Here is a 24,025-nt window from a genome sequence, read left to right as displayed (position 1 = left end):
AGAGACTGCAAACAAAACAAAACAACTGGTTTCATGCAAATATGTTCATCCGTATATTAACACAACATTATTAATGTGATTTCATTAATGTATTAGAGTGGAAGATAACATCACATGTGTTAAGCAAAAAGTGCATCCCATAATGTCATCATAATAACTCAATTTAGAGCTGCAGTTTAGACGAACCGTGTCTTATCGCTTTAATTCAGGGCTCCAATTACTGCTCAGCTAATTAAAACACTGAAACATTATTGCTTAAATGACCTCATGAGGAAAATGGCACTGGAGGTCAGATAAACATACAGTGCTGTATGTATTTACTTTCACAGTCATCTGAATCTGCATGCATACACACACAAAAACACGTTAAGTCTCTGCGGTGCAGAAGCGGGTCCATATTGATCACTCATTAATATTTATCAGCCCATAGTCTGCATTGAGGAGGTTCAACAGTCTGAAGAAGGCGGTAGAGAGGTCGAGAGCGAGACAGGGAAGAAAGGAGGATGAGCATGAACTATGAGGAAGAGAGGAGAAGGAACACAATGAATGAGCTTCGAGGTAGGGGAGAAGGTCAGACAGAGAGAATTAGAAGAGAGGAAATCCGACAGTAGAAGTGAGGAAGCCAGAAGCTAGAAGAGAAATGGAGGTGTAGAGACCTTGAGACCTCTCTCCTATTACTGTTGAATCTGAAATTAGGCAGCCTGAACGCCTGTAACGAAGAGCGCTCCACGGACAGCAGCACATTATTACTTCTGCATCCAACATGTGCATATTTTAAGCTGGGCAGTTGAAAGCTGTTATGACAATTTTACTGCAATCCACTTGACAAATGAAGAGAAATAATTGTCTACTTAAGGAAGGAAGTAACTCTGAGGCCACCAAAAATACCCAACACTGCAAGCCTTTGCCAACAGAAAATTACAGTTTCACAAATATTCAGATTCCTTTATGTCTTTTACTTCAACATTCTACAAAAACGGTGAAAATTACCTGTTGGGTTTACTAATCCTGCTAAAACTGCTGATGCGATACTTACTGAAGAACCAGAAACACACAAGGTGGAAAAATTAAACAGCAACAAACATTTAGGAGTGACTGAAAGCGGGAGTTTGTGTGGCTAGAATAACATAACGGGTGTGCTGCCAGTTTCCTCAACTGGACAAGGAGTCCTACTTGTTTTTCATCTGAAACGATGCCCTCAGGTAACACCACATCACAAATAATGGGAAAAGGGGATGACACAAGTGTCACAATTAAGAAGGGTTGTGTTACTTTGCCTTTTCTGAATTGGTTTTGCTTAAATTAACATTTGGGCTTAGGGGCTTGTTGGCCCATCAGGAAAGATTCAATTATTAACCTTTTTCCCTCATGTTCAGTTTTTCATTTTAAGGCAGGTTGATTCAACTGTGTGGTCACTCTGAAGGCTTTCGTGTATGGTGCTGTTGTATTCTATTTTATTACACTGAGAGGTATTTCTAATATGTTGTCTCACAGTTATATCTACAAGGGTATATTTATGAATCAGCCAAGTAAGATGTGAATTTATGTCCCTGTATAAATTAATATAGAAGCAAATAAACATTTGCAACCACTTTCTTTTCATTGTCTTAAGAAAATACAACACAAATATTTATCTGCTGTGTAATGTCCGATAACAGAATAATTTGTCAAGATGAGTGAGATGTGCAAACTTACCTGAAGATGGGTTAAAATAAAATGCAACAGAAAGTAATGAATTAAATCGTTGACTTATAGGTAATTCATTTCAACATAATGCAGTGGATTTAACAATATTAATGACATGAGAAAAGGTGAGACTTTTGAATGAAGAACTAATACTGACAAGTTATGTAAACCTGTATACTCAGATTATTACATCATCAATACTATCTGCAGCCATTGCAGGTCTGTAACAAAATGAATGGATGTCAACCTGCTGGTATTATGGCAGTCAACAGTTGTCCAGGTTTTTCAGTTTTGTCCAAAATACTGAACCAACTAACCAAACAAGTGGCACTGCCATCCATAGATCCACACCGTTAGCTAAAAATAAGTCACATTCTTAAAGTAAACTGTGAGCTTTTGTACAGCTGTTGCATTTCAGACTTTTGTACTTAATAAATTCTTGTATTACTCAGCAGGTTTATACTGACTGTGTCCACTCACCATCGTTGAGGTCCTGCAGCAGGTTCTCCTGACCTGAGAAGTCCAGCTTGACTTTGATGCTGACCGTCAGTGTCACAGCCTGGCCAGGCTTCAGAGGCAGGTGAGACAAAGCGTCCTCCAGCTCCCAGCTCAGAAACTCCCCGAACACTTTCTCTGCACACACACAAAAAGGGAGATGAAGTCAAATTAAAAAACAAACAAATGAAATAAAAGAGACCGAGATTACAAATAACAAGGTATTTCTGGGCGTGATGATACCCACTGGGGTAAAAGATGGCAAGAACAATGTTTGGATGCAAATATGTTTGGACAGGAAGAACAACGTGACACTGTTGTGCTTGTAACCACCAAAAGGCTCCACACACGCAAGCATTCAGAAGAAAAGAAACACTGAGTTTCTGCTTTGTGTGTAGTTTGTGCAAAATGAGATGGGGAGAAAAAGTGGTGTCATTGTGGCTGCTGCAGGTTGCATATCGCTGCTATGATATTTCTTTTGCAATAAGCCTTTCCAGAGCAACAAAGCTGCTGATTGGCTTCCTACGTGCAAGTCCTTTGGCTGCTCATCACTAGACCTAACTCTCTAATTTATGCCCCCCCAACCCCCGTTCTACCTGAGACGAATGACTCAGCTGCATCCACTTCAGCCAACAGCATCAAATGAATGATACATCACCTGAATAAAGCATGTGTTCTGTCTGTGCAGGTGAGCCATCCCTCTCTTTGGGATTGCAGGAACAGCAAGCAGGCTGATTTTAACAGAAGCACGAGCAGAAGGGGAGATGCAAGCTCACTGTAAAAACAACAGTTTACACGTCCCTGCTTGATTCAGAACCAAAGCCTTCAAAATCCTCTAAGAGGATGTGAACGTAGGCAGCATTAAATAAAGATTTTGTGAATAACGCTCCACTTTAAATATTCATAAACTCAGAGCTCCTTGCAGCGAAGTAAAGGAGAGAGAAAAAGAGAAGGGGACAGGGAGCGAGGCGATGGGGAAATGATTTAAAAGAAATGGGATTGGGAGGGAAAAACAGGTTGAATATGCAACACCGGGCCTTGTAATTGAAAAGGTAGACAGCCAGTCACACTACTAAACTTTGAGTCGGAAGAAATGGTAGTCACAATGGCCGTCGAGAAATCTTTCACGCCTTGTTTAAAAGTATTAAACAGCGATCTTGAAAATACAATATGGAGATCACGTCAGTGCCACTCCAGAGCAGATATGAAACAACCTCCATTTCAAACGCTGTCCGCAACACTCCGGCTGGGTTTTTAGATTTCCATCCCCTCTGGCTGTGACTCACTGCTTTTCTCTCCTTCTCAATAATGCACCTGTTTGAAAATGAAGTGCATAAGGGCTTCGCAGTCCAGCTGTAATGCATGTGCAAGAGGCACCGGTCAGGACGAATCAGAACTAATCAGAGAAACTGCACGAGCCACTGTGTAACTGTTAAATCGCCACAATTCTACAAATTAATACTCATTAAAAATTTAGGAGCCACCGAACATCCAATTTCTCACCAAGTCAAAAAGTAATTAGGGAACAAAGGGCTCTGGGTGTATCCAATTGAAGCAATCAATACGGTGTCAACAGTAAGCATGGATTAGCATAAAAGTGGACTCAACACATCTGACCTCTTCACTGTCTGACTCTCAGGTGCACAAACAGTGTCCACAAAAACAAACCAAACCAGCCTGTGGAAAATACGTTGGTTAACTGGTTGATTATTGTCTCACTTCACTGATTAAAACTTGTTTTAAAATGTCAGAAAATGGTGAAAAATGGCAAAGAGTCTACAGTTACACCCTAAAATGTCTTGTTTTTCCCACAACCCGAAGATATTCAGTTCACTATCAGAGAGGAGCAAAGAAACCAAAGACTATACAAATTAGAGAAGCTGAAATCAGAGATTTTTAACCTTTTTTCCAAAAAAAAAATTACTGAAAACAATGAACTGATCATCAAATAATCATATTTGCAGCTCTAAGTGAAAATATTTAGATCACAACTATTCTAACTGATTGAAGTATTAATTGTCAAGATTTGGCAAGACAGATGTCAAAATACTACAAAAGCATTTCCACAAGAACTTTCTCCTTTCACGGCACATTCAGGGACCATACAAAAACTTTCTGAGTCTATTATGACATTAAGGACACAGTATTTTCTGTTTTCTTGGCATTAGGCATAAATCATCCGATATGGATAAATAAATCTGAGGGATCATCTCCATCAAGTTGAATTAAGTTAAAAGTCAGATTTCTTTTAATTTCACACGTTCCTCTTTTTTTGTAGAACCTGGTGACTACCTTATCCAGAGTGGAACTGGACAGCCTGCAGTTCAGTCTGACATTTGGATTTGGGTTATGCTAATAATGGCAAATAGAGCATCAAACTGCTAACCTCCCGCAGAGATGAGGAGCGGACCACAGAGGTCTGTGAGCTTACTTCTTTCAAACTCCACACCACCAGATTTTTTTTAATTTTCAAACGTATAGTCTTCAGCTCCAAATGATGCTGACACAAGTGGCATCACTTGAGGCAGTTTACCACCTTTGTATGGCTCTTGTGCAAACAACTTTTTGTTTTCATAGCAAGCAGTAGATATATCCTGAACACTTGTAAACAGACCTTAAAATCAGTGAAGTGTCCCTTTAAGAAGTAAAAGCAGCACTAGTAAACATTCATCACGAGGAAATTGATGTAGCCAAATGAGAAAGAAGGGCTACACAGGCAGCTGACATGGTAACAAAATCACTGAAGCAATATTAATCCCCTCTTTTCCTTTTTATTGGCGGCACAGTGAAAAGTGTTTTGTCCTTATGAGAAATTTGATATGAATGTGTTTTAGAAGACAATTGAGCTGAGTTGATGTTCATATCCACAGAGGAGCAATAAGGTAGCAGTGATGAACAAAAGGTCTGATGGCAGATTATTTTCTGCTACTCAGAGACGATTCAGCCCTTATTTGAATGCGATACAATAGATTAAGAGTTTGTTTTTGTTGTTATCTATAAAGTTTTTATGAATAAATATATTTATTTTTTTAAGAAACTTAGCTCATATCTCACATGTCAAGATGGCTGTGTCAGAAAGAGTAATGTTTTGTTTGTTTTCTCCACAGATGTCTTCCTATTATCGTTGTATATCTTTTATTCATTGAGCTCCCACAGAAAAAGCAGTGAGCTTCAGAGAGGCCCTCTCAACTGTGGCCTGTCTAAAGACATTACCACGTTCTAACTAAGGAGGGACAGGTAGGTGGGAGCAGGATAATATGATGACCAGGGATGGTGGGTCCCGTCACCATGGTGCTGCAGTGCAACACTGCAGCTTCTATCACGACCGCATCAGTGATCTCCTGCTTTCCCATCAGGCACGTAAACATAGCATCAGGATTTACAGTACATATATAACTGAGGCACCCAGAGTATCGATGTTATCATATTTGGAGAGGGAAAAAAAACGCATTACGCACACTGACTGGAAGAAAGTGCACATGAACAAGACTACAGCCAATGCTAGTATCTCTGTACTGTTACTCTGAGCAAAAGGCTCACATCATCATGCTTAAGTGTTAAGCAGGTATAATTTTAACCATGTTCACAGTATTTGTTCCACAGGTTAGCATGCGAGTAGCACCAAAAACAAAGTACTGCTGGGGCTGATGAGAATGGCATTTCTTTTGCAGGTATTGAGTAATAAAAGTGTATTGGACCAGACGATGACGCAAGAGGAAAAGGCTTCATTGGTTGTTTATTTTCTACATTAACTGATGACTGTTTGCCTATAAAATCAGAAAAATGTTGGTAATTTTTTCCCAAAGCCAAATATGACGTCCTTAGATGTCTTGTTTTGTCCTCCAACTTAAGACACTGAAATTACTGTTATAGAGGAGTAAAGAAAGCAGAAAATATTCACATTTAAGAAGCTGGAATCAGAGAATTGTGACGCTTTTTCTTAAAAAATTACTCAATTATCAAAATGGTTGGTGATTAACTGAATTGAATTGATTGAAATTCATCCTGATGGGGACATGAATGTTGCGGCAATCCACTGAATGGTTGTTAAGCCACAACTCACTCACAACCACAAATGTCAAGCTCATGGTGGCGCTGGAAGAAAAGTCAGGAGTTTGGGAACGATGAATGTGGAAGATTCCCTGACAATCCATCCAACAGTTGTGGAACGATTTAAAGCAAAAATTCATCACATTTCCTGTTGATGTCCAGTCATTGTTGGTGGTAAATGTAGTCAACTGAAGCAATTAATTCTTTAGTGCGTGCTATACTGACCAAGAAAGCTGACCTCTCCTGCTTGCAGAGCGGTGCAGCAGTGCATACATGTACCAGGATGCATTGCCTGTGAGGTTCTGACGCCTACACCTTTGTTGCTGTGTATTAACAACCTCGCCTAGAGCCATTACATTGTTGGCCAGAACATAGCATTAGGTGGCACAAATATTCATCTAGCACACCCTCTGACTATCCAGAGGTAGAGACTAGAAATCCAAGCTGCAGCAGCCTGTAGTTCAGTAGAAGAAGAACAGATTTTGCAGCACTGAAACCTTCTTTCTTTTTAATATAGCGCACACTGAGGAATTAATTGCTTCAGCTGACTACATTTATCATCGACATTAACCAGGCATCCACATGAAAAGTACCAACGTTACATCCCTACAGCCATGCCATGGCTAAAAATAAGAGTCACAGGGAGCCACATGTAAACATCATGAATATTAGCTATATATGATCAACATGACATCACTAACACAGACATCTGTTCCTTTGGTGCTTTGGTCCTGTGGTGCCAGATACTGGAAAAAGCTACACTGCCTTTGCACATTAATCATAGTTAAAATGGGTATGGAATCTGTATATGTCTTTTTGCATGATTGTAATTTCATATTTCTCTTTTTAAGTTTGACTTAAAGCCGTGTCATTGATGATAATAAATATAATATATTTGATTTTGTTGGTAAAATGACGTCACCCAGTCACCTGGAATCCTGCATCTTTGCTATCTTGACATCAAAGACCACTTCCTCCCATTTTCACATTTCAGTTGTGTGTAATTTCATGTCCACACCCCGACTTCGACTAAATTTAACTAAACTAAAAATATCTCAGAGCAGGCGTGCACATGCTCCTCTACAGTGATTTGAAGGTGATAAGGTCGAGGTGGAAAGCTGAGGGACAGAATTTCGTAACTGTTCAGCTTGTTAGCCAGTGTCGCTGATTGTCAGGATTCTTGGCGGTGTGATCATCTTTCTTTTGTTTTTACACTGGAGGTTACATTTTATTCCCTTGTGTTTATTACCTCTGTTTATCCTTTGTGATTTATTGTATCAATTGTGAAGCACTTTGTAAGGTCTGTTTTGATATGAGCGCTATAAATCATTGATTTTATTTCTGAGGCTTAATGATGATAAGTGAGACACTACTGATGGAGATGGTTTACAAGTACATGTGATGAATTAATGATATGGGCACTATAAATAGCCACAGCCGTGTGTGATAACAACTGCTCTGGTATTTTTGTAGGATTTGAAAGAAATTGGTGAAATTAAGGTACTTCTTTACGCTGGCAGGCACAAGCACTGATATGAAAACGGATGATGAAGGGCGTGTCAATGTCTATTTAGGACTAAACATCCAATTTCACAATGATTTGAGATTTCTAGAACAGAACCATGGGTGTGCACAGCTTTATAAATCTGCCACAAAGAATGAGTATTGGAGTTTTATGCATCTGGCCTACAGTCACTGCCTCTCTGCTAGTTAAAGGGTCAGGGCTGCAACTCTTAATATGTCAAGAATGTAAATAAAGGTAAAAAAGGATCATCGGTGTTAACTCAGTTCTAGCTGCATCCATCGAAAACCGACCTTTAAATAATACCATTTTAAGAAGGTAATCTCTCATCATTAATGGAACGAGGTGGTAAAACACCAGCAAAAATTTGATTAAAAATACATACTCATTAAAATGTGGTAAATCCTTCAAGGACTGGGCTTACTTAAAGCACTTTACTTGAAACTGCTGTGGTTTCAGAAGTTATATGGCAACAAAAAAGATGAAGTTACTCAGAGAAAAGAACTGGATGATCAATTGCACTGCAGTGCAATTAGCAGGTTGGGTTGTATCAGGCAGTCCAACAGGCTGTTCCTTCTCTGAGGCAATATGTGAGCTTTGGCTGAAGTGTCATTTTCTGACATTTGAAACCTTTGTACAAAACTCCATCAAGCAACAAGGGGACACAAAGATTTTATTTAATATGATGAAAACTTAGAAACACGGTGACCTTTTGCACCGCCTAACAGAGACAGGAAACGCACAAGCTGCAGTACGGCTGCAGTGCACAAACAAGTATGTTCCAATATGTGCTAATTATCAGCCTGTGGAACAAACTGTGAACAATACCCTGCAAATATGGGTTGTTTCAAAGGCTCATCTACTTGCTTACCAGGGGTCACACTGGGTAGCACGAAACAGAAGACACTCTGCTATAAACACTTTTTCTGTGCTGACTATACGATACAAAAACAACACGTGACAAAATTCTTTCTACACATAAAAGAAAAGCTTTGTAACCCACCTGATTCCCAGAACAAAGCTAGAAAAAATCCCCCTGACAGACTTGACACACCAATATGACAATTGCATAAAGGCTGAAAAATACAATTTTACACAAAACAATGAGAAAATGATAACAAGAGCTTCTCCTCCTCCTCCTCCCCAATGCAAAATCTTTCCAAACGAACAGTGTGTTCTCAGCACTGCTGTGTTGCACTTGAGGTGGAACATAATGGAATGTTTACCAGCTTTTAATGTAACCTACAAAATTACAGACATTATTTCCAAAATAATATTTACTTTGAGTCCAACTGAAATCACATTTAGTCAGGCTCTATTTGCAGTCAGTATTTATGTCAACGTGTTTGTTAAATTCAGTCACTCGTCCCTTTTTATTGCTAAAGGCAGGAATGAAAAAAGGTCTTATCAGAAATCAGAGATGCTCCTTTAGCTCTCAGAGGCTAGAGGGGCGTGTCCCGGTCTGTTTGATTGACAGCAACTGACAGGCTGAGCTGCAGTAAACAAACTTGTACTGGTCGGACAAAATGCTGTTAGTCTTGTAGAGTAAGGAGCACAACAGCATCTAAAAGTGACATTTGCAGTTCAGTTTACATGCTGTTTAATGTGCTGCAGCTGAGCAGCTAATTAGCTGTCTAGCCTGCAAACTGACATTAGAGGTGCACTTTTCCCCGGTGAATGTTTGTTCGGTCCCTCGTTGAAAAAGCTAAGGTGCGAGACAAGATGTGTTTTCATATTTACGAGTGAGATACAAAGGAGACTTTAGCAGGAAATCTCATGTGGTAAAGTCTGTGGCTCTTGTGTGGCAGGCTGCTGTCTGTCTGTTAGGCTTCATAGGAAGGCAAATCACATTAGTTTTTCAAATCAGATTTTTAAGACATACTGTCCACACGGTTATGTGCAAGTGATCAGATCGGATTTGTGTGTCCGGACATCACCAACCTATCTGTATGTGCTGCTGTGGTAACAACACAGGTGTCAGTAACTGTGTATGCTGCTGACACGTTTTTCCAACACAGAAGCACGAAAAAACCCAGCTCTGCCTGTACAGAAGTCTCCCTTCTACACTAATTCAGCGTCTGTCCAAGGACCGTTGTCGTCTGTGTTGCCCTCCATACCATTCTGCTAGTAGCAGCATGGATTCTGTTCAGCAGCTCTGATGGACCTCCAACATTTTATCACAGTGTGTCACATTTCAAGTGACACAAAAGACACTCTGAAATCCGATTTGAGTGTCTGGACTGAGATGCATCTCTAGAAATCCATTTGGAAACAAATTCAAACCGCTTCCAAATGTGGTTTGGGTTCGATTTGCAATAATCACATTTCGTGTGGTTTATTGCTGTCCAGACTTTCTAAAGCCAATGTGGAAGGATTCGGGCTGGCAGTCTGAACTAGGGTTGGGCGATGTCTACAGAGCTGACATATGACAATGTCCACAGTCAGACATCACAGTGGATGATGATATTGTTGTGCAGGGGGGGAGTGGGCTGTACAAAGTTAGTTGCCAACCAATACTGAGGAAGCTAAACTAAGAAAAAAAAGAAAAAAGAAATGCAGCAGAAAAGAAACACTGTTGCCATCAATATAACTGTTAGTCTTGGGTTCTCCTAATTGGATTGGTTAAATAAGCAAATAATAAACAGAGACAAAGTGCAATGACCAGCAGCAGCAGCTTCTTTTAATTTGCTCTCCCACGTATCAAAAATGGAACTTTGCCAACAACTCCTGCCTTACAGATACCTCAAATCCCAAAAAGCTGTAAAATCATAATGTTACAACAGTCAAGGGCAGAGTGGTCAATGACTGTCAACCATCGAAATGGGCGATGGTATCGTCCATCGGCCCAACCCTAGTCTGAACAAGGCCCAAGTCATGGTGACTTACTGCCTACAACAGAACATTAAGGTTTCAGCTTTATACAAATTTTGTTCAAAATAAAGTGATTTGAGTGGCTGTATGGAAACAAGTTAGACAGAGAACATTATCTCAACAGATTAATGCATCATTAAACCAAAAAATATGAAATTTAAATTTCTCCCTTTTGGTTTCTTTTTTTTTCCACAGGAGAAATTGATTTACAGAGCAGATGTGTATTTTGTAGCAGACAAAGAAACATTCAACTAACATTTCCACATTAAAATGTCTAAAAATCTTAAGAGATATGTTAGATAATTTGTCAAGTTATATACTTATGTTCAAAATGTTCAAAAGCAGAGAAATCCATAATTTGCAATAAATTGCTAACTGGTTTGTAGTTGGTATAAGCTCTGGAGAGATTTTTTTGTTTTTGTTTTAATTCGAGGGAGACCCCTAACAGCAGAATTTACAATACATGTGTTTAAAACACAAAATAAAAATGGCACCTCACAACTTCAGATATATATTCAAAATCTGATCAAATCTGATTAAATAAATTGTGGGTTATTTTCATACTATTGCTAATTTTAGTCACGCACAGAATTAGAAAAGTTTTAATAAAACAAGGGGAGTACAACAGAGTTACTGGTTGGTTAATGCCAGTCTGGTATAAATAAAGAATGTGAAGGTTGGAGTGCTGCCACTCCATCTGCAGCATCTACTAAAAAAATTGGAGCAAAACTTAGGAAAAAGTCTGAATAAGAGTCACACTTGTTTCCGAGGGGGAGAAGTGAGACTTTATAACTAGTTATAGTCTCTTGGGGGGTAAACTAATACATCTTAATGAGACATGGGACAAAGTTGGCTTGTTTTTTTTTTTTTACTTTTAAAAATTAAGCACATTGTGCGATTGTCTGCTGTGGTACAACTCAGTTCAGTTCAGTGACCGGCTGAGGGAAGCAACACGTTCTATACTAACAAATACAACACTCAATAGCTGCTAATGTCCTTGGTGAAATTTCTTAAATAATCTTTGCGGTAAGAGCTTATAGTGGATATATTCTCACTCGATAGAACCACTTAAACATTTTCAACATCAAACACTATCACAGACAACCTTCAGGAACAACGTGAAACCCAGATTAAATTTTAAAAAATGACTCCTGTGACACACTCCAGACGGAAACTGAACTGACATTAAAATGGCCTTCAAAGGTCTCCCAGCTCAGATGTGCTACACTTAATTGCTTACAGGGGTTCTTTCTTTGTACTGTAATGAAGCCTGGTGCAAGAGCACACCTGTGGAGGTGGCTGTGTCGAACAGGAGGGAAGCTTCACTGTGGTCACTGCACCACAATTAGATGAAATAGGACAGATTGTGCGGGGTACAGTATGTGCTCATTATGCTCATACATCCAACATGACACTCACCTGGAGGATGTATATTACATATATTATATTAGTAATGTTTATAACCAGGTTTGTCCAGCATATATAGATAGACTGGATGAAGTGGTACAGGCAGAGAGAATCAGAAGAAAAGTTTAACTGAGAAAACTGAAACAATTACTGAATCTGTGATCTGAAATATGTGAATGTTTAAGAAAATGAACATAATGTTCATATTTCCATCCTGTTTACATCTGCATGCATTAACACATAACATAACACGAAAACTACATGTACATTACTTACCCACAATATCATGTGCCATTAATTTGACTGTTTTTAAGACAATTTGTGTGTGTATCAGAGGTACTATGGAGAGTTTGTGTGATCCAAAGTAGCTAAAACAACACTGACTGCAAAGAGGAGGAGAGTTAGAATACAGAGAACAACATTATTGTAGCTTCCACACACTGCTGATAAGTTCCCTCAAGGACAAGAACAGCAGAGAGGCCAGGAAAAAGGTTATTTTGATGTTTAAGTATTACATCTATACACCAATGCACTAAACTGCTACTGTGATAATCAAACAGTAACAATTTTTGTATTGAATCACTGTATTGTATATATCTTACATCAGAGTTTAGTCGAATCACTTTAAGGCTGCAGCTAACGGTTATTTTCATTGTCAATTAATCTGCTGATTATTTTTTCAATGAATTGATTAGTTATTAGGTACTTAAATTTCACTAAATTGTGAAAATCAGTCAGTGTACATATTTCCAATCTGACCTGTTGTGCTCTTTATCAATTTAGATTTTTTTTTTTTGTGTGAGTTGCAGAGTTTTGGAGATATCGGCCGGAGACGTCTGCGTCTTTGACACATACTGGAACTCAATGACACGCAGCTTTTGGTCCTCGGAGCTCAACAAATATATGTTTGAAAAATTCAAAACCAGTGTCTCTTTTCAAAAATCATTATCCAGTTACTCAAGATAATCCACAGAACTTGTTGTGAGCAGTGTCACGCAGTAGAACTACTTTAAAATCTACCAGAGCTACTTTCTCTCTACTAGAAAGAAAGTAGTTCCTACATAAAACTGCTCACAACAAGTTCTGTGGATCATGTTGAGTAACCAGGTCATGATTTTGGAAAGAGACACTGGTTTTGAATTTTTCAAAGGTAAAAGCCAAGTGCCATTTAGTTCCATTATACTGGAGAGAAGTCAGACATCTCTATGACCGATATCTCTAAAACTCGCATTTTTTTAAAAAAATTTGCGGTGAACTATCCCTTTAAGAACCTGGAATCAGAGAATTTTGACCTTTTCTTAAAAAAAATCCTCAAATTGACTGATCGAAAGATAGCTTTTGTTTAATTTAATGATTGGTTAATAATCAATTACTTGGTGCAGCTCTTAATCACTTGCTGATTGATTTATGAAGAAATACTTTTGGTTAAGTTATACAGGATAGGATAAGGATGGCTGCCTGCTTAATATCAATAAAAGATATGACAGTATACACAATGTAAAAAAAAAACAGACTATTGGCAGCCTTGTGCAATTGAAACAGTCCTAGCAAATAAATCATGACGTGCATAAACATCACTCTTCACTGAAGAGACAAAAAAAATGTTGGCAGATGAAAACATCAGATCTGTGTGGAGAACGGAGAATTAGTGCCACCAACTGCTTATCACAATTTGCCCAGATCCTAATATTAGTTTAACAGTAGTGGACGAAAACGCTCATTAATTTGCATTTTCTTTTGCTGATTTTCCAGACTTTAGATTAGATTTGGGGTTGAGCTTTGAAGGAGCCAGGTAAAGGAGTGAAGTTAACTCAGCAGCTGACCATCTTTCTTCTAACTTCTTCTTTGTCTCTCACTGTGGGGACTAAATATAGTCCTATTATGAGCTAAACGGCTAGAACAAAGTATACAGAGAATTGAATTTTCAGTTTTGAAGGGTCAAAGAATAAATGCTACTGTTACTGTAGCTGCCCTGGATAGGAAACCCTGCGCTCAACAGGGATGACACATAGAGGAAAAGAAGAAAAAAAAGGAATCTAACGGACTTATTCTATTGAAAGTGGAGAAGATAAAGGTTTGGAGGAGAGAAGAGGGCAGCTTGAAGGACTGGAAAAAGATAAAGAAGAAAACAAAGAGAAGAAACTTGAAAACAAGGATGAAGACGATGAGGATTCATTCAGAGGACGTTTGAACAACAGAGTGACAGACGAAGAGCTTTGTTGGTGGGTTCTCATTTTACCACTGTATGTGCTACTGCAACTGAAAATGAAAACCTTTGTTCCACTTCTTAAAAGTTTGACCTCCTGACCTGTGAACTTCATCCAGCCCTGCAGCATCCCTTTAAGGATCCGTGAGGAGAAAAAAGCATCAGGGGAAAGGAAAGGGACTACAAATACATGACTCTCACTAACAATTTCATAAGAGTAGCTGGGTAATGTGAGCTAACACTAACGTTTAAACTCTAGGATTCACTTAAAATGAGAACCCTGTCAAGGCTGTGGCCAGGTTTCCCTTTTGAATAAAATGACTGCAGCTAAATCTAAAGAATCCTCAAATACCAATAGGTTGGCACGGTCTAGTGAGTTAGAGGTAAAACTCTGAAGATGACTGGAAGAGAGTCTGTCAAGATGCACAAAGCCAGACAATCAACACCAGATTTAAGATGTCAGTTAAATGGTTTATGCAATATGAAGTATTTCTAACTGTTTAGCCATGGAAAAACTGAATTATGCCACCAAGGGAAAAATACGGAGCTTTTTTAAAATATGGGGACATTTTATTAAACATCTTGAAAGTCACTATCCAAGACGTTTATTGAAAAAAAAAAAAAAAAGAGAACCCCGGGTCTGAAATATGTTAAGTTACTTAACCGCTGCGTACATCATGTAACATTAATGCTAAAAGACCGAGGCAGCAGCTAGCTTACACCCCAGGAAATATTGTTCAGTGAAATATGACATGTACATGTATATAATAGACGACAGAAATACATGCATTAACATCGGAAAAGGAAGTGGAGGGACTAGATTAGTGCAATGGACCAGACCATCACCCAGAAGAAGATCTGAGATGAGAGCTAAGCTAACCTGGCTTCGACGACTGCTTCCAGAGATGAGTTGTCGCCGGCCTAGTTTTATTAAACACCAGCCCACATCTTCCTCTTCAAACCCCCTACATAACAAATCCCAATGTAACCACTGGGTATAAACCATTAGTTTGGGAATGCAACGGTATGTAACACAAGTTTGGCTGGAAGTAACATTACTGCAGCTAGTAAGCTAGCGTTAAGTTGCAGCTTCCATTAGAGAGACTAAGTTTAATCCATTCCCCACACTTATGCTGTTGTCTTTTAGGTTTTTGAAAGAAAAAAGACGCCTCCACCTAGACTCTGGAGATACCGATTATCACTGTTCTTCAACCATCATACACTCTGCTTAAACATGTAGAGAAATACAAGGCTTGACAGGCCTCTGGCGCCGTAGTTACAGTTGCTAATCTATGATTGGACAGTTAGTGTGTGCAGGAGGGGCTTAGTGAAGGGTCAGTTCTGACTGAATTTTAAACAGTGATTGGTTGTTAGTTTTTAACACAACTGTCTAATCTTTGTGTATTGTCTTTTAATTTTATCCAGTTTTGACATCACTGAGACACTGAGTTGGAACATTTAATAAACGTTTATTTCTAACTTCAATGAGTCTATTTCAGTTCCTTCATGCTTGCTTGTGTTTGTATTAAGTAAAGAATAAATTAGATTTAAGTCTACCATAATAACATTTTCCAAAGTAAATGCTTTGTGTTCATTCAACTTTTAAATGTTTGTCGAAAGTCTTTGAGCGAAACTACAGATGGTGCTTTTCTAATTCAGGACCAGAGAAGTCAGTTCTCTTTGCTTGTTCATCCAACTCTGAAAATAATATCCCCTCCGAGGCAAAACTATATTTGCAGCCGAAATCAGTTCCAACATCCACAACAACGGTTCCATTTCAAAGAGAACTCTTGTTAACCAGAGAGACTACATCGTACCTTGGAGTCCGGCCAGCAGGGAGCACGGTATGTAAGAAACACAGAGGCTCTGAGAGGTACACAGTGGGTGAGCGTCTTCAAATCACACACTGTTTTAATTACAGTCCTGTATGAGTTACCATTGAGAGGATAATTCTTATCCACCTTCATTCGAGGGCTTGACCGATTCTCTCACCACACTCTCATTGGAGCATAAAATCTTCTGGTCACTGAAGATTTTACCGATCTCTACACAATAGCGAGTCCTTGACGTGCTTGTAAAGGAAATGCATGAACGGTAAGAAAAATATTCAGCTGAGCGGCGTGAGACTGACAGCAACTGCCTGGTAAGACGAGATCTATGAGTGTTAACCCTTGAACAGAGGATATGTTTGTGTAGCCCGTCTTCAATTAAACACAGAACAGTGGTGCTATTCAGGAAATGCCAGATCAATCCCATATATACTGGCTCCCATCACCTCCTCCTTTGCTCATCACTGAGTGATCGAACCCTGCGGAGAGCACAGGAACAGGATTTTTCTGGCTTTGTTCTGAATCTGCTGCATTCCCAAGGTTGAATCAGAGGATATACAGTATAGCTATTTTCTCAGTATGGTCCAGGTGGATGTAGTTTCAGAATAGCAGGTCAAAAACTTTTGTTAAAGGGGTTTCTGACAAAGCTGGTATACTTAAAAAAAAACTACATCTTTATCTACAGCAGTGATACTCCGACCATTTTCTAATTCACAATTAGAATAAATTGATTCACACCGTTTTTTTCCAAGAAGGGAGAGACAGATATTAAATATATTCCAGATTTGTATGATGGGATAAATGAGACTGCTAGAAACAGAGAAGGCTGACATTTGCATGACGGCCTTTCAGGCTGCGCAGAGTGCAGCAGGATAAGAGAGCAGACAGTTTCTTATTAGATTTGTTCAACTTTTAAATACTCAGAAATTGAGTATCAGTCGAGCCCTTCTCTCCATGGTGATATCAGCTGCTACAAGAGATCAGCTGCCTACTCTTCAAACTGACAAAAATGAAATGGACTGCTAGGGATGGGTACCAAAAGCTGGTGCAAACAATTTTGGTGCCACACACCTGAACTGTCTATTAAAAAAGTTGCCCTCTGGTGCAAATGTTACAGACACATAACCAAACACGCCTAATTACAGCAATACTAAGTCTACATGGTTCTGGCAGCAGCTAGCCTTCCACTAGCTAGTAGCCACGGTTAACATGGTCTACAGGGCATCTGTGTTTCACTGTCATTTTTGTGCTTTCCAATAAAGTATCACTTCAGGCATCATTTAGGCATCAGTACTGTTTTAAAAGCATCTTCTGTAGTACTGGTATCAGAAAAAACCCCAAATGATAGCCAATCCTAGTAGCATGTGAGTATGTGGATAAAAAGGACAATTGATTAAATAAATCAATGAGGTTAAATTAAAGAGGTGGAATTCAACCTCAAAACTAATGCTGCATGACTTCTACTGGAGAGATTTCAAATGAATTGAAGAGTCACTGAGTGGGATTTTAATTCTTATTTTGAACTTGGATTACTGTTTATCACCTGGCTGGACTTGCTGACCACAGACAGCAGTCGGGAGGCATGCCAGGAGTTAAAGTATAAATACTGTAGAGTGCACTGTTTGGAAATGTTGCTGTCTGATTTAATAATGTAGCTGCTTTCTTCACACAGACAGCGAGACAAAGACAAAAAAGCAGAAGGGGGACAGACGCAGCCAGTCGGAGTGAGGTCGGGGGGGTGGACTGCAGAGATCTGAGGACGTGAGCAGGTGTTGAACAAAGAGATGGAACACAGAGTGAAAAGCCACGGGGGCATGAAAGATGTAGAACCAAAGACAACGGGTAGTGACCTCTGTGCTGCTGCGGACACGGGGACTGCAAGAGGCTGCAGCACAAACTCAGTGGGTGGTGAGGTACATCAAAAGCTATCCTGACTAAAACAGCACGATAACAAATACTACATGTACACACATCAATAATTCAATACATCATTGTTTGTTTCAACATGGGTCACTTCTAACTAATTTCACACCAATAGAATGAATTTACTGGTTGCTTTCCTCTTTGCTGTACTGTACCGACACGACTTGAAGTTGATTTAGTTGTTAACATCCGAGATAAGGAGAAAAGTGGAATCAACAGATCCAGCTCTAGTCATCTTGTGGTTACCCACCTTTGGTGCTGACAATCTTAGAGGTGAGCTCCAGAGTCTCAATGTCCTCGGATCCGATGTTCTCCAAGGTGATGGTCAGCTGCTGGGTCTCTCCGTTGAAAAGCTGGACGGACACAGTGCTGGACAGTTCCTCTTTGGACATCGGCTGAGGCGTGTGAGCTGACCTGTTAAGGATTGTGAAAGGGGGAGAGCTTCAGTAATGACAGAGAGTAAAATGCACTCATTTTCTTGCTTTCGTTCCCTTAAGGGGTCAAGATTTCTAAGCAAATAAGTCAAGAGATATCAGGCGTGTGATGGTGAGGGCACGTCTGATGTGGTTTGATATGATGCAAACAGTTCCATCATAATCAGAAGAACAATTCTTCAGGCATTAATCAGCCAAAGATGTGTGAAAAGAGATAAAGTTAAAAATGCCCCTCCTCACGTTTTGATAAAGATGATAAAGGACTTTTGGATTCTCATTAGCTGGAACATCAATTGTTGATGGCTTTTTTTTTCCCGCAGTGGGGAGTCACGCTGGGACTTTAGCGCTGCTTTCAATGATTTGTGGGTTTTGCCATCAAGGCTCATTTGGTCGTAGTTAAAGCAACATTATGTAAGTATTCTACCTTAAAATAACTGCTTCAAAATCATTTTGATGCTACAATGACCTGTAATAGGGGGAATGTTCCCTGCCATTTCAACTATGCACCCCGAACAAATGTTCTCGCACTATGAAACTTGGGTTGATTCAGGTACGATCGTAATATAACACTTTACAGAACAAAGTCACAAACACCTGGCTGTATCACTGATTTTGGTGAAACTGGATTATATTCTATGGAGGAAATATTTTCTGGTTATACCTCTGATGTCCTCCGGCTGCTCTGCCCCAACTCTTGATTTACAGAATTTCCTGATGGATGGTGAAGTAAACTACTACTACTAAAATAACTCATTTAGTGGTACTGCCTGCAAGCTCAGGAGCTTTGGAACTACAGGGAGGTGGAGGCTTTTAAGCCTGGCACAGGGAGAAATGCTGGTAGGGAAGTGCCACTGGTGTGACAGAACCAGAGCCGCGCAAGCAGGTAACATAACCCAGCTGAGCAGCCGTTATGGACATTATTACAGGTGCAAAGAGCTGAAGAGTACATTGTCACAGGAAGTTTAGAGGAGGAAAAGAGAGAAGGACCAGGAAAGAGCCCGTCAGACAAAAGCACATGTCGGACTATTTTTCAGTCGTTGGTTAGAGTGTCGTTACATAAAAGGTTGCGAGACACACACCGACCTCGGCATCTGGCTCTTGGATTAGTATGTAATAATTAGCAGAATTGCTGCCTTGTGTTGTTACATTTGCTAGATGTTTGTCTGCGTTATCGAAGTTATCGACTTGCTAGCTTTTGTTCATAAGTAATGTAATGATAACAAATGGACATGCATAGCTGTACAAATTTACAGCAGCGGTGTATGAGTGAATTGTACTCTGAAACTGAAGGACTCAAATCACAGAAAAAAATGCAAATCTTATGTACTGTGGCTTTCAAATGACAGGAGAGTCAAACTCATTTTTGTTAAATGGCCACATACAGACACATTCAATCTACAGTACATGTGTTTTGGAACAAACAGTAATATTTTAGGGCTGCAACTAATGATTATCTTCAAAACAGGCGAATATTTTCTCAATTGCTCAATTTCTTGTTTGGTCTATAAGAGATCAGAAAATGGTAAAAAAAAAAAAAAAAAAAAGTTGACTGCTGTTTCCCAAATCCCATAATGACATCCTCAAATGTCTTGTTTTGTCCTCAAACCAACAATATCCAGTTTGCTGTCACAGAGGAGTAAAGAAGCCAGAAAATGTTCACATTTTAGAAGGTGAAATCAGAGAATTTGGACATTTTTTTTTTTTAAATAGTTGACGATTAATTTAATAATTGATTAATCAATTAATTGTTGCAGCTCTATAAATATAATAATATAGTATTTTACTTCTTTAAAGTTGTTGAGATCTTTATTTTTCCAGACATTTCCGCTCCTGTGTAGCAATGCTGCGTCACCACACAGCACCAGCTTAAATGGAAGTTAATTAGGAAGAAGGTTACGTTATCTCCTTCCTTACAAACCATTTACAAATCAAAAGTGTCTGCAGTGCTTTAGCAGCAGGGTTCCACCAATACTGTTTGAAGATAACAGTCTCATACAGATTAGTTTGTACTGAAGCTGCTGATTGACAGCATTTTTCATGATGTTCAATGTTTATAATTTTTTTCAGAGAGCTGTATTCTGGACTGGAATTAATGACTGCTCTGCAATTTTTTACACTTTGCAAAGTCATCCAGTGGGCCGGTTTGGACCCTTAAGTGGGTCAGTTCTGGTCCGGGCAATACGTTTGACACCCCTGGTTTAACATGTGAAAGCTAAGGCAGTTTTTGGATAACTGGAACCAAATCATAGTTTGAATAAATGAAAAAAGTCACTCAACACTGGCCACGAGCATTGTTCCAAAACTTATATGTTATTACAAGTGGTCAGTGAATCATGTGCAGTACTGACCAAAGACTCATAATGGGACTCTATCAAGACAATACAAAATATACAGTATACAGCATAAGGACCGCTGCTCATCTACTTTTCTGTGTAAATCTGTTTCTTCTTGTATTTCTGGCCACATCTCAGTCAGTGACATCACAGCAAAGTATTTTCATCAGCTATCAAAAGCAAAACACCTGCAGCTGAAGCGTAACGCTTTAAGGAGCTGCTCGCATCTGTTTCTGCAAGTAATGTAAATACTGGAGCATAAGGAAATATACAAGATTATGAAAGATCAACGTGGGTGTCTGCTACAACTTCATCATGCCTCATTATACATGCACATGCTCAGTATCACAACTTAAATATGCAATAAACACTCTGCCTCAGGCTAGAATTGCAATGTCAGTCATCACCAGCTGTGTATATTCTTTTCTGAGCTTGACAGCAGGTCAACACAAAAATAATGACTTAGTTTTAGAGTTTTGGGGGGAAAAAAGGAAATATCATGGTATGGAATGGGGCATGGAATAGTTTTGCAACTTAACCAGCAACACAGCAGATATTTGCCCCCTTTGAACTGAGATAGTAAAATTGTTTTATAAAACACGGCTGAAGGCAAAGGGCAGATCTTTGCTCTGACACTTGAAAAAATGTTATAAATAATTAAAGCTGATGTTCAACACTGATGTTAGTAATGTGAAAAAGAGAAGCCGTAAAAGCTGCAGCTTCTTGCTGGAGGCGAGAAGATATCTGAGAAGTCAATGAGGCACCTTTGTGACTGAAGTCAAAGCTCAAAGTCTACCTGTGGACCCAGTGAAAGCACCCGAGAGACCACGTATTAGATTTGTATTCTATTTGCTTCATGTATCTGCTGCAGTTCTCTTCCAACACTGGAGAATAAAAAGATTTTCCACATCAAAAGCTGCTGAAGTGCTGTACTTACAGGCATGACCTAAATAGTGGATTTTGCAGCAGCTCTGCTGTCAGAATGATTTACAACACTCCAACAGGGTGCTTTACCTGTAGTAGTAATTTAACCCATGATTTCTCCTCTCATGTTTCCTACTTCTACTGCATCCAAAATTTCATTACACCTTACAGCATGTACATGAAAACAAATACATCTGCTGCACTCAGGAACCGCAGCTATTTCTGACATAGGAAAAAAACGCTGGTAGAAATTTGCTACAAGTTACACAGCCAAGACTTCCGCTGTGTGCTTTTTGGTTTGTTGTGTATTTTTGGAGCTTGAGTGAACAAGAGCCTGAACAGTACTTGAGTTAAATGAGGAATGCTTACCTGTTAATCAACACTCCAATCTGAATGTGTTAAAGGGATAGTTTCAAGTGAGATACTTCTCAGTAGTCAGTGTATTACCTACAGGAGATGGCAGCCGTCATGCCACCAGTTTGGAGAAGCAGCAGGAGTAGCAGTGTAGGAAGCTAAGGTGAATCTGAACTACTAAACAAATTACCTGTTTAAGGTAGCGGTAGAGCAGCAACTCCTGTGTTCTCCAAGGTAAAATTTCTGATTTTGTCAAAGGAGTCCGGTGGCTTTGATGAGCGTTATATTTGGCTGCCTGACAGCAAGGTAAAGCTGTGAAAACATTCCAAATGGCTAAAATACATTTTGTTGCTAACCCTGTCCACAGCAGTACATTGCTTAGCTTCTATCACTGATACTCCTGCTGCTTCTCCAAACTGAGGACGTGATGGCCACCGTCTACTGTAGGTTAGGGTTAGACAGACATGACCCCACTTCAAAAAACCCCATCCCTTTAAGAACAGTAATAACCTCATCATCGGTTATAATTACTAGTTTAAATCACAACCACTTCCAAATCAGAAGTATTGAATCATATTCATTCTGAACAGATGTTATTACTTTTTGCCACTGGCGATGTATTGATTCACAAAAAACCTGTGGTTGCATTTTATTTGAAAAGTTTTTTTTTAATCTCAACTTGCTGTAGCTTTCAAATAGTACTCATAATCTTCAGACGTCCATCAACCCCAATGGGGTTAATGTCAGAAAAAGTGCTGAATTAAAGGGTTGGAGTCCACGAAACCCAGACCTGACATGAGTTTTAATCAAGTATGAAGCTGCCAGTTTTGTATGAAATGCTGAACTAAAGTTTCCATACTGATTATAAGACTACCAAGGAAACTAGCAGGAAAGCTTAGCGGTGATTGGACCATCGCCTCTCAGTTTTACAGGTTATCAGTCTGGGTGATGGAGGCACTGATATTTTGGTGTCTTGTATGTTTCATGTGTTTTCAAGACATATTTCATTTGATTTATATGTTAATTTATTTGCTTGCAAGTTATAATGATGTTAGATTTATAATGGACTGGAACTTCTTAGGCACTTGTGATTGAGGTTAGTAACAGACTAACGTTAGTACGTTAGCTAAACTCTAATATTACCCCAACTAAATTAATGTTGGCCTGTTAGCTAGCATAACTATTTTCTGATGATAAGGTTTGCTGTTAAATGTTCTAATAAAAGTTTCTGATGGCTGTGAAATGCTGCCGTTTCATAGCTAACGATTAGTTTATAGCCAACCAATGTGAAATTAAGAATCAGAGAAGGCTTATAAATGTTCCATTTGAATATTCCCACAACATCAGCTATTATTAGCCCTGTCAATCATCGTAAAGCAGCCTCAAGGAAGAGAGAAGGAATGAAGAACACAGATTTTGTTAATAATATTAATTTATCCTCAACTAAATAGTTTCAGGGGACACTTCACTTGTAAAGTACATCTATAATCATCTTTGGATACTACTGAGACTGACAGCAAATAAAAGAATGTGCAAATTTGGAAAAAATCAGTCAGTCTTCTCTGTTTTCTTTTGAGTTCTTTCATTTTTTAAAGGTAATTCTTAGATATGTTGGGTTTTAGTGTGCTTCTCCATGGATCACCCATCAGCTTCAAAAGAACTGGCACCAAAGTCTGAAACCAAGCAGAGGGTTGCTATAGAATAACTGCAGTGTGTATTAGTTGTGACTTTCAGCCAAATCCCCCCTAAAGCCTTTACTTTTTAATCAGAAAGATGCTTGAACGCAAGTCAATGAATATTTCATACGGTGACCAAATAAATAAGAAGAAACCCGACATCTAAACCACTTCACACACTCTCTCTAACATGTTGAATCTTTAGGAAAACACTGCAGTAAGCACCATGATGACACTGAAACTGGTCACAAGAAAATACCAGGTTGTTAATTTGGCATGTGTGGGTTTAAAGTATGTTGATCCTCTGCCATCATT

General features: G+C 39.1%; 1 protein-coding gene across 2 annotated transcripts in view; it reads right to left on the bottom strand.

The window, feature by feature from the left end:
- The window catches only part of trappc9 (trafficking protein particle complex subunit 9), a 285,018-nt gene that overhangs the window by 196,489 nt on the left and 64,504 nt on the right, over positions 1-24,025 (bottom strand). For both annotated transcript variants that reach the window (XM_084738852.1, XM_084738851.1), the window contains 2 exons: positions 18,240-18,403; positions 2,167-2,319 (listed from right to left, as the gene is read on the bottom strand). In XM_084738852.1, coding sequence (XP_084594978.1) covers positions 2,167-2,319; positions 18,240-18,403 — 317 coding nt within the window. The remainder of the gene's footprint in view (positions 1-2,166; positions 2,320-18,239; positions 18,404-24,025) is intronic.

The sequence above is a fragment of the Lutjanus erythropterus genome, chromosome 16 (genome assembly GCF_056507025.1).
Source record: "Lutjanus erythropterus isolate fLutEry1 chromosome 16, fLutEry1.hap2, whole genome shotgun sequence".
Taxonomy (NCBI): Eukaryota; Metazoa; Chordata; class Actinopteri; order Lutjaniformes; family Lutjanidae; genus Lutjanus; species Lutjanus erythropterus.
Note: the sequence above shows the minus strand (reverse complement) of the source record. Positions and strands in the feature narration are given on the sequence as shown.